The sequence below is a fragment of the Scatophagus argus genome, chromosome 21 (genome assembly GCF_020382885.2).
Source record: "Scatophagus argus isolate fScaArg1 chromosome 21, fScaArg1.pri, whole genome shotgun sequence".
In the NCBI taxonomy this organism is placed as follows: Eukaryota; Metazoa; Chordata; class Actinopteri; family Scatophagidae; genus Scatophagus; species Scatophagus argus.
Genome location: NC_058513.1, coordinates 15823307 through 15834787, shown reverse-complemented (window position 1 = coordinate 15834787; position 11481 = coordinate 15823307). Strand labels below are relative to the sequence as shown.

The following is an 11481-nucleotide window of genomic DNA, read 5'->3' as shown; positions in this document are numbered from 1 at the left end:
TGCATGAAAACAGAGGCCGTTCTGCTGCACTCATGTCCACACATACATGAAAGAGGGGGCAGTTACAAAACCAGATCACAGCCATGAAGTGCTGCTCTGAGTGAGGGCTTTGTGGCTTCATTGTAATCATAGTACGTGCCATTCTCAGCCTGAGCTGCATAGAAGTACCTCTTTGTCAGATATGATTGTTCTTTTGTATGCAGCTGAATCTGTTGTGTAATTCAGGCTTCAGCTCTGATCATATGAGCTGTGAACTTGTCAACACTAAAGGCTTACAGTGACTTTACAGTGAGGAGAACTCTTGTTAAAACTGTGGAGTGCAGGCGCTCCCCATTCCCATCCCTTATATGTCAATGTTTGTAAAAGACTGACAATCAGTGGGCTGAGAGGACATGGGAGTGTTAAGTTTACTGTGTTTGTGAAGCTGGAGTTGAAGCCAAACTCTCTGAGGAGAGCCGCATAACAAACATTCAGGCTGAGATGCTGAATTATGTTACATCTGGAGCGGCGTCTAACATTTCACATCCGTTGTTAAAGTGGCACGACTTATCTTCACATTAGCACGGCAGACAGTGAGAGTGCATACCAAAACCTTAGATAGGATCTCGGCCAAGGAGAATGAAACCTGGAGAGTAGATGTGATTAGGTTACAGTAACTCCGTCCACATGCCAACACAGAGGAAAGTGTTACAACAGATGTGGCTGTCATAGATTTTTCTACCAAAAGAACTCCTATAAGATCTGATAAATAAAGAGGTGTTAGAGATAATGTTGTACCAAAAAGACATCACCAAAGATGGGTCCCTGTCTCCTGACGTGATCAGGTTCTTGTTGATTTTAAAACCGTGTGACAGGCTGCCCTTTTTTCACTTGATTGCATTATATGCAAGTTGTCTCAGCTCAAACCACAGTCAGTTAACTCCGATGAATTAAGGGCGCATACTCACAGTGAGCAGATTTTATTTCTACCGGAGTTTTAGGCCGTGGATCCTGCCGATGGTCCTAACAGGTCAGAAGGAAGGCCAGTCTGTGTCACGGGCCCTCTGCTTTGTGAGTCAGGTTGTGGCAGCAGTCGTACAAAGGTGGTCCAGTCCTTATGTCCTTTCATCAGCATATGAAGTGCTGCTGTCTCGTGGTCCACAGAGTTACAGTAGTTTAATAGCTTCCCTCCTACTGCAGCCGGGTCGGCTTGGACTGCCCCTCTGGCACAATGGGCTCCCCTGGCACCGGTCTGCCTAACTATTTACAGAACTCAGCACATTCAAACAAACTCACACATACAGTACTTGCGTGAACATGCATGAGAGTTCTTAAGCAGTAATTACAATAATAATCATAACAAATCGCATATGAGTAGCTCTGACTAAAGGCTGCACAGACGATCTGAGAAAGGATGGAGACAGAGCTATTAGGAGCGCAAAGAATGGCAGATAAATGGGCGAGAGAGGAAGGCTGAAAGAGAGATGAGAGGTGAATGCAGACTGTTTGTGTGTTCATAAGTTTTAAGCCACTCAAAACCCTTGTCTTGTCATCACAGTTTAATCAGACTAGTGACGACAACAAAGGGGTAAACCAAGCCCCGGTCCTTAAAATACACTAAATACACAACAGATTGTCTGTGATGTGAGTACAGACGGCCTTGTGTGTGTGTTGGCTTCAAATGAAAACTTGAATTAAGAAAATATTAATGCAATGTAGCCAGTGGAAACGTTTTCATCTAAGACCATATCAAAATTGTTGCTGTATTACAACACATTAAAACTATGTGAATTTATTAGTTAGGTAGATCCGCTTCCAAATGTGGCTGGAAGTCAGTCAGGGTGTCGTCCATCCACTCCTCTTTCTGTCCAGAATGAGAAGAACTGAACTGACAGATCAATGTTATGGATTCCTCCAGGATTCTACGCAGTAAAACAAACGAGCCACAAGACCCCTGTCTTCTGTACATTGAACTGGCTTTGCTGTTCACGTCTGAACTTTGATAAGAGGTTTGGCTTATCACGACCGCCCAGTTGGAGGCACAGTTATGTGCAGAATGCTATAACGTTTATTGATTGAACGTTTAAAGCAGGTAAAGATTTCTCATGTGTGCGATGATCAGCAGACAGTTACACACAACCACAGAGCCACCGTACGTGAGGTTGGCAGTTGGTCTGGAAAACCACACACAATATGATGTGTCTTATCAGTCTGTCTCCAGCTTCCTCTCTCCACCTCCTAACAGTTGCTAGGCTGGTTACTCAACGGATTCCCGCTCCTTTTCTTTTCTTGTCTCATTCCAGCTTACAGTAATTGACAAACTTTGCAGTCTAATGATGGAACAACCAAAAAAAAAGCCTCCAGAGAAAACTTTTGGCAAAGATCCAAAAGAAAATGCTGGTTCCCATGAAAGTTTAAGAGTTTTAGTTTGAACTCCAGCAGTTCTAGATGACCAGATGACAGCTAGAAGGATTTAAACGAGATATTCCTGTTAAAAACATTTCAATATTTTTTGGTAATTTGGAAACTTGCCAGCAGTTTATTTGTTTCTTACAGTATCTTACATGTCATTCACAGTCACATATGGGACACATACTGTATATAGTACAAGTACAATATTTGCCTCCAAAATGTACTTCTACTATATTGTTAAGTTGGTGTGCTTTGTGTAAAACAAATACTCTCCATAACTTCTACCACTTTTATTTTTCACTGATGCACACTCAGTCCAGGTTTGTAATTACAGCACACAGTGAAAAATCCTCAGTGACTGGCTGAGAGTCTCAAGTGATCTGCGATCAGCTCTTTAGTATGGCATGATGGTATGTTAAAAACACAAAATAACATGGGGCACCAGGCATCTATAACAAGAGCGAGTGTTAAAAATAAACTGCCAATATGTTTGGACTGCTGGGAGAATTCCGGAGTACATTCCCCATATGCGCGGGTGGTAGAAGAGGTCAAATAGGAAGGCCTATTTGTGTCGCATCCCAAAAAGAGAACCATAACCTCAAATGAAGTATGAGAGAGAGAGAGAGAGAAACAGGGCTCCATTCCATTTCGTTGAACTGACTCTTCATGGGTACCTCCGTTGTGTGTTTGTGAATCATAAAAGCAGGAGTTGCAAGGCAGAGGAGAAAGATTAGGTAGTAGACCCTGTAAAACCCTGAACTCTTTGCTATCTGGCAGTGTGTTTAATTACAAGGTGATGAGAGCAGGGAGTCTTTTGATGTCAGCTAGACAACAGGGGGCCTTTCTTTGCAGTACTATGGCTCAGGAATGTGGCTGGCACAGGACTATGAAAGCCCACACGTACACACACATTAAACACACACACTGCATGTAGGAAACCATGGCAGATACTTCCTGCCTTTGAGGGTTTTAGTCAAACACAATGCTGTTTGCACAGCAGAGAGTGCTCATCAGCTCAATGTGACTGTGACCTGCAGTACAGCTGTAAAACATTACACCTAAATCAAAGTGCAAGTTACACACATACACACAGAGTGGTTTATCTCTATGGTCACTCCCTCCCTCCTGTTAGGAATCTGCATAGTAAAACTACTCAAGAGATGTTTCCATGCTTTTACTTGAATGCTGCAGCCACTGAAAGGATTGAGGTGGAGCCGGGTTTCGTAACCTTACAGTTTAGATTCCAGGTTGTGTCTCTTATCTCTGATTAGTATGCCAGTCCAACCAGCATGCGTCTCCGACATCAATCCACTTTGTCTGCAGACACTCCCTCCTGCTGAGGCAAACTATGTATGCAGCCTCTTCCCACTGGTGCTATAAAATAGCAAGGCTATGAAAACAGAAATAGCCTGCATTGCAAAGAATGAAAAAATTAACTCAAGGAACATAATCAAAGTTACTGTTTTAATTTACTGTGGTGATGGTGATCAATTGGTGACGTTACACTCATTCCTCAATGAAGCCAAAGGTCATGCAGGGAGTGCAGTACAAGGGTTGTGCTAAGGACAGTGTTTATGTGTTCAAAGTTGGTTTAGGCTCAGAAAAGTGTTGACTGAATAAACAAAATGAAAAGAAACTGATGCTCTCTGCTTCTTTAGATCCATCACTGCACTGGTGCCCGAAGACATCAGGGAAAAGAGGGGTGGCAACGAAGGGTGAAAGAGAAAGGTTGATGAGGGGGGGCTAATGTCCTACAAGAAGGGTGTAGACTTTTATACATAACTTATAAGTTGTTTTCCCAGTTCCTCCCATGGGTAGGCCATGAGTCATGGACCACACCAGTCATTAAATGAAGGATGGTAATGACACGAAAGTTCTTCACAGTCCATATTGTGTGCACCAAACTAATTTGTCTAATTCTTAGATGTCACCGCTTCCCTGTGGTGGCATTCAGGTCAGTCAGAGCTGACAGATCTGAGTGAGCCTTCAGAGATGTGCATGTTTGTCTTTGTTTTAAGATGGCTGTGATGCACATGCTAAACCAAAAGAGAACGCTAGTCTGGACAAATAGTCACACCACTCCATGGTACAGCTGCACATGGTGTTCAAAGCAAGTTTCTATAAAGTCAGGGATTTCAAGTTTAGAAATGGAGAGAAAATGTGTGCTTCATGTCATTTCTGTGAGACCTACCAACACGTGAAGTGTTTGTCTACTCAGAGTTATGGCAGTGCTTCATTTTGATTGCTGTGGTGGCTTTTCTTGTGCGACATTAAGACGACACTTTTACTTTTCAGCATTTCACTAACAGTTGATATTTACCATTTAAAACATCTGTAACTGGGAGACACTGAGTGGTATCCTGTCCGATTAATCACCAAGCAGTTCATACATTATTTTATTTTTATTTTTATACATTATAGATGCAATACTCAACATTCAGATAATCTGTTGTACATAATTGTATTTTGACATCTGTGTTTGTGAAATTAAGCCATTTGATTCCATTAAAATTGCCCACACCACCCTCTAAATCACTCCAAAACCATCAAAACACTCGCAGTTGTATTCGTACTCCAAGCTCCCGCTTTTTTTAATACTTGATTTAGGTGTAGCCCACCAAACGGGGCATGCTGGGAAAGCTCTTGCGCATGCTCATGCACTTCTCCTGTTCCAGGAAGAGTGAGTTGGCCTTGACAGACAGGTCATGCTCCAGGGTCACTTTGGTCTTGACCAGAGTCTGCAGGGTGTTCTCAGCCTCCACCAGTCTGTCCTGAAGCTTTTGGATGGTGTCCTCGAGCTCCCTCACCTCACTCACAAGTCTAAAAAAGGAAAGGTAAAGAGAAATGACTCACTGTTAAATTTGCAGCACAGAGAAAGAAGTGAAGGAATGTTAGTGGTATTTGGAACCACTCAATCAACACAACATGAGCTACAGAGTTGCAGTACCTGTGGTATGGGTTGTCCCTGCAGAGCTCCACGTTGGGCCTTCGGGTTCTCTCTTCCAGCCGGGTTTGGGCCACTTTCAGCGGGCACTCTTTGTCTCTGATGGCCTTTGTAAGAGATTCAATGAGCATCTCTGTCTGGAAGATCTCCTGCAGGGTCTGGGTGAGGACCCAAGACAGAGACAGGATAAAATGACAAAAAACAACTGATCGTTAATCACAGCAGTAATGTGTGATTATGAAAATACAGTACATTCATGAAAATGCAGCAGCAGAAACAGAGGGTAGTAATAAGGTTAAAGGGGATCATTTGACAAGAGAGGAAATGCTGGAGGAGTTCAAGTAAGAAGCAGCACTTTGAGCACAGTGCTGCACAGTGGCCTGCTCTGTCCAAACCCATTTGATGTAATTTAATTCCAACGAATCACTACTCCTTACAACTGACAGTGACTGAGCTTTATTAAGGACAGTGTGCCTCACATCACAGCTGCTGTCAATGTTCAAACCCAGCCAACAGCTGATGTGGATTCAGGGTGTAAACCCCCCAGCAATTAACCCAAACAATGGGATCCAATGTATAATAAGATATAATCTATGAAAGAGGCATCTATTACCATTCCTCTCTTCTGACAGGAATGCTTTACGGTAAACAAGCACACTCTCTACTGCAGTCAAAACAAATGTCCCCTACAGGCCACTGAGCCGACAATAAAGGTTTCTTTATTTTGTCTTATATTCTAAATTCTGTACACGTTTTTGCAGATGGTGTTGAGTATATCACATACACTGTTTGAATTACGTGTAGAAAAGACAGATGATGGTGCAAACACATGATTTCTGCCTAATACGTGGCAAACTTAGTTACCCACTCGTATCATGTGATTGCCTCTTTCAACCCACTTCTTTTTCCATTCTGTTTCACTTTTTATTTACACATGATGAAACACAATTGGATCACAGCAGAACTCTGATAAATATGTGAAAAAAAGGAGCATGTAGAAAAGGTGACGACCTTAGCCAGGTGTGTTTGCAGGCTGTTCTTAGCATCAGCGGTTTCTGATATGCGATTTGTGAAGGCTATGTTGACGTTGTTGAACTGGTTCCACATTTCGTTCGACGTCGTGTTCAGCAGGATTTCAATCTCGTCCCTGAGCTTGTGGGAGGCAGCACGTTCGCTCTGAGAGCGCAGGATGTTGTCATCTGTGAATTTAGACCACGAGTCTGGCAGAGAGAGTCTGACAAGACAGCAAACAACAACATGCAATTTTGAAAGCTGCTCCCACCATCTTTGAATACGCTGTTTACAGAGCACACTTGGGCAAAAACAACTTAGTTTTTTGTTTCTTGCCATGATAGCAGCAAGACAATATGTTGTTTCGTCCACCACTGAAATATCTCAATTGCTGTTAGATAGATTGCCGTGAACTTTTGTGCAGGCATTCATAGTTCCAAAGAATGAAGCCTTATGACTTTTGTGTTCCCCTGATGTTGAGTCTGAGTGCTGGCATGGCTGTAGACTCATTATGTTTAAAACTAGTTTGAGAACAAAATTGGGCAGCAACCCAGTCTAGTATTCCAAGTTGGCTTAAAGAAATGTAAGAAATTGTTAGCAGCTGTTTGATGTGGTGGAACAGGAGAGTTAATATTTGATCACATAAAACTACACTCACGAGGGGTCCAGCCTTTCAATCCCTCTGTAGTAGCCGATGCCGTCTGATGTGTTCCTCAGGTGGTGACACCTGTCGTCTATCCTCTGAGCCGTCACTTTGTCACTTATGTCTCTTTCCAGTTCGTGCTGAGCAGCTCGATTTGACCTGCCCCACCAAAGCAATAATGCGGGAACAAAACAAAACAACAAATGCATGTCAAACTTAACAGTTTTAGAAATAATCATCAAATGGAATCCTGCATTGATCTTCCAGACTCACACCAGCTGAGCGATGGCTCTGTCCACATGTCGCCTCATCCTCTCCTGACATGACTTGATGACTTCCACCTCCTTGATGCAGTACAGATAAATAGATAAAAAGATTTGTGTCCCTGTGCTTATTCTTTTCCGAGGTTGGTATCAGAAGTCACACATACTGCTGCTTTAATATTACCTTAATGAGGCCTTTCTCTACATCATCATGTACCAAATCAATGGACATCCGCTTCTCTCTGTGGTACAAACACTCTCGAGACACCTATTGACAGAATGATCATAACTAAATCAAGTTTAGATGGTTGTATGAAGAATAGAATTAAAAGTGACTTATTATTATTTTCTTTGTTGTGCATGTGAGATACTCATTTGAGCAGATTATGTAAGTATATATCCCCTATTTGAATAAATAGGGCAATACATTCTCCAGTTACTAGGAGAAGTCTAAGAAAACCTGTTGCCACATGATCTTAACCTAACAAGCCGTCTGTGTCATCAGATCCCCAGCTAGATCGAGGTGACTCTCTCGGGATGACACAAATGACCAGTGGCGTTTTAGCAGGGCATCGAGGTGACCTAATTAACAGCCAGATACTGTTGCTACAACCAAACCCTGAATCCTAGTCAAAGCTGTTTCACCACAGATACAGTGACGCACCCTGAGACATGATATGCATGAACAATAATATGAGTGCACTGAGCTGAGGCCTGACCGTTAAGATTTCATGGCAAATGCGGTTGTTCTTCGCTGAAATGTAAATATTTCCAGCAAAATGCTTCAGCAACATAACTCAAAGGTCAGATATTCTCTACCACAGGGGAAAATTTCAAGGTAACGCACACATACAGTCATTTAAGCCTGTTCATTTCACCCTCACCTGAAGGGGCCCCTCAGTCTCTGCCAAGGCTCTCTCCAGCCTCCTCTTGACCTCAGTGAGGGCTCCTATCTCTGTCACCATGTTGTCAATCTCATGGCTCAGCTCAGTCTTCCAGAAGACAATGTCATTGAGACGCTCGCCAATATTCTTGCTGGTATTTTCCTGGGTTCGCCTGGTCAGCTGGTCTTTATCCTGTATCAGCCTGAGGGTGTCTCTTCTCAGTCTTTCCGCACCTTTCCGTGATGACTCGGACTCCCTGTAGTTGTTTTGGTTGGACTTGTACCAGTCGTCAGGAGTGTAGCGGGTGGTCAGCGCCGTCCTGTTGGAGGGGTAGAACATAGTCTTGGCTCGAACCAGATCTAAATTTTCTCTCTGTATGGAGGAGGGGGTTGGGACAGTGCTGCTGCTCTTGTAATAACTGTTGGTCCTCCACAGGTTGGCACTGGGATTCATGGCAAAGGCAGGCTGGGTGTTGCGATAGCTGGATGCCATGGTGGAGATGGCAGGGAGGAAGTGGCTGGTTTTTGGCCGAGCATATGTGGCTGTCAGCGTGGATCCAATCAGCTCCATGTTTGCCTCCCCTCAGTCTGTCTCTGGTTATCCAAGCCTAACTCATAAAATCAATTTTAACAACAATATAAGTATTAACATATCAGGTATATTATTTTTTCTTTTGCTCATGTAAGACATTTAGATAAATGTATCACACATTAAATATAGTACAACAAAACTCCATACTTGTGGCTTCATTGAGCATACATAAAGAAATTATAAACGTGTATGTAGCACAGTAGACCCCATAGATAAAATAAACAAAAAATAAAATGACAACAAAGCAGAGAAAGAAATGTCTCACCAAGATGACGAGACCTTTTCTGTAGATACTCAGAGCCTCGATGCAGACACGCTTCCTCTCTGCTGTGCTTACCTGGAAATGAGCTCAAGAACACACTAAAGGTAAACTGACATGCATAATAGATAGACAAGTTTTCAAGTCATTCATTCAACCAGCCAATGGTGGTGCACAGTCCCAGGCTGCAGGAGCTGGCCTGTCCAAGATTTCTGTTGACACAGAAGCAGTTGCCATAGGTTACTGAAACACTCTGCCTGGGATTTTCAGATTAAAGTTGGCCAGGTGCTTTTACTTTGTTCATGTAAATATACAAGAATTAAATGCCACTACAGTGTAGATAGGATTTTTATGCACATAATTTTTCTTTTATAATTAACTTTTTTATTCTCTGTGTGGTTAATATATTGGCTCACTGCAACTCCAATTCTAAATTTTCATGTTTGTATAAGCACACATTGCAAATCTTTAGCACCATAATCCCACATTGTTGCTGTCAATTTGTTTATTTGACCATTATGGATTTGATGCTGCCTTGCATGTTTCTTGTCCTCTATTGACTTTGGCAGTAGCTTTTTTTACTCCTCAAAGACGGTCACACAACGGCAAGCAAATTGCCAAAATTATAAAATAATACGGTTTTATGACATTTTAGACTTCAACTTTCTCATTAGAAGGTGAGCAATCTGAGCCCTGTCCTCGAAGCAGAGGAGTTCAGCTGGTCTCCAGGCAGCATCAGATAGCTCCCTCCCACCCCGAGAAGCTAGCTGTCTGTATGGATTACAGTCACCTGTTTAAAGATTCATGCCACAGGAAGAGTTCACACAAACCCCTGTAGCACAGAATAATAATCTGTGTTGTGTTACCTACCATTGGAAATGAGGATCATTTACACTAATCTGTTCTGAAGGGGTAGAGCTGGACAGATGATAGCCTGGTTTCCACTACAGAGACATGCAAAGCTGTAGCCAGGAATTACTCAGCTGGTCTGTCTTTATCACAGAATTTTGACCCAACAAAATAGGGACATACAGTGCACTGAACTAAATGTTTAAACTGGTTGCTAGTGTTTTGGTGTTAGCACATTTCTTGACAGGTGAGCAGAGTTTTACAATTAGCTCCTCCTCATCTCACTCAGCTTTCACAGTGAAGTGGTGAGACCAGCTCCCTGTGCTACTTACATGACAATGGAAGAAGCTGTGTTAAATACTGATCAAGCAGCGATTTCCTTTTCCAACGTTTCCTTTGCCTTGGCTTTGCTCAGTTGACCGTGGACAGTTCTAACATGACCACATCTTGAAAGTATTCCATCCATGTTCTCTGGTGTTAGCTTTTATGGCGTGAATGAAAATGAAAAACTGCATTATGTACCAATTTCATTCGTATCAATATATCCAAGCCGAGCCAAGACTGGATTCATGATTGATCAGCAAGACTCCAGTTCTGAATGTTAACATATGTCATCTATCCACTTGAATGCAATACTCAAGCTCACAAATGATAGCTGTATGATAGCCTTGCAGGTTTCTCGCCCTGAAACCTCCTCTGTGTTCATTATTCAAAATTGGAAGTGATTGGATTGGAAGTGTCTTCAAAGAGGCCGCTCTGCACTCTATTTTTGCGGCTCTGGTCAGGCTGCTATTGTCATAAACATGTAGGTTTGGATTTAGAATGGAATGACATGTCATTGCTCCACCCCTCTGGCCTCGGCATCACTTAACATGGCGAGGTTGAAGAAGACCACCCCACATACCTCCACTGCCCTGATCTCAGCCGCTATAAATACGCCCCCAAAAAGCATGAAAAGCCAGCCCTCGTATGAAATTCATCTCCTGGACAGAGCTGCCAGGGTCCACTGAAGAAGTGCTTCCCAGTAAATCTCCCAACCTGCTTCAGAACGTGGGGGAAATGTTAGAGGAGCCTATATATACTCATGCCTTGTGGCCCATGAGAGTATGTTGTGAATTACTGCATAGTAGAAATGTCTGAGGGAGCAAGCATGCTGTCCACTCCACTTAGAGCGCAGTGACGCTGGACTGAAGGCTGTAACGCTCGTAGGAATTAAAACAATATAAATACGAACTTTTTAAATAAATGTTGGCCTGGAATGCGTTGAACTCATTCCCGTTCCGTATGTGGTATTCTCTCCGCTCAGCAGTTAAGCTGTACAGTTTGGGGATGAAAAGTGACCCACGCAGGAAAAGAAATGCATCATAATTTCTATAATTTCTGTCATGTGGTTTGGCAGAGATGTTTGGCCTTTGGGTTTTTCTCCTCTTGGCTTGGGTGAGACATGCAGCGAGTGCTTACAAACGGAGAAAAGAGACTAAATAAGCAATGCACCTGTGACAACACACAGGAGGTGGGATTTCACCTGTCAGTGAATGAAAATTAATGTTCATGTCCTTTCTTTAAAACAAACACTGGATGACACAAACTGCGCCTGACATTTCTATGTGTCACGTCTCCAAAACCACAGATCAGCTTTAATCAGG

At 42.8% G+C, this 11481-nt stretch overlaps 1 protein-coding gene across 2 annotated transcripts; it reads right to left on the bottom strand.

Moving 5' to 3' along the window:
• Positions 1–4780: 4780 nt before the first annotated feature.
• On the bottom strand, positions 4781–9300 carry tekt3 (tektin 3). 2 transcript variants are annotated; one of them, XM_046378290.1, is made up of 8 exons: positions 8993–9300; positions 8137–8747; positions 7437–7520; positions 7263–7333; positions 7005–7148; positions 6347–6569; positions 5339–5493; positions 4781–5211 (listed from the first exon to the last, which is right to left on the bottom strand). In XM_046378290.1, exons 2-8 carry the CDS (start codon positions 8704–8706, stop codon positions 4995–4997), a joined length of 1464 nt encoding a protein of 487 aa, XP_046234246.1. In that variant the 5' UTR covers positions 8707–8747; positions 8993–9300; the 3' UTR covers positions 4781–4994. The 2 variants fall into 2 exon arrangements, with proteins under 2 accessions (XP_046234246.1, XP_046234245.1); XM_046378289.1 differs by having other exon boundaries at positions 8137–8743; positions 8993–9299.
• Positions 9301–11481: the final 2181 nt, after the last annotated feature.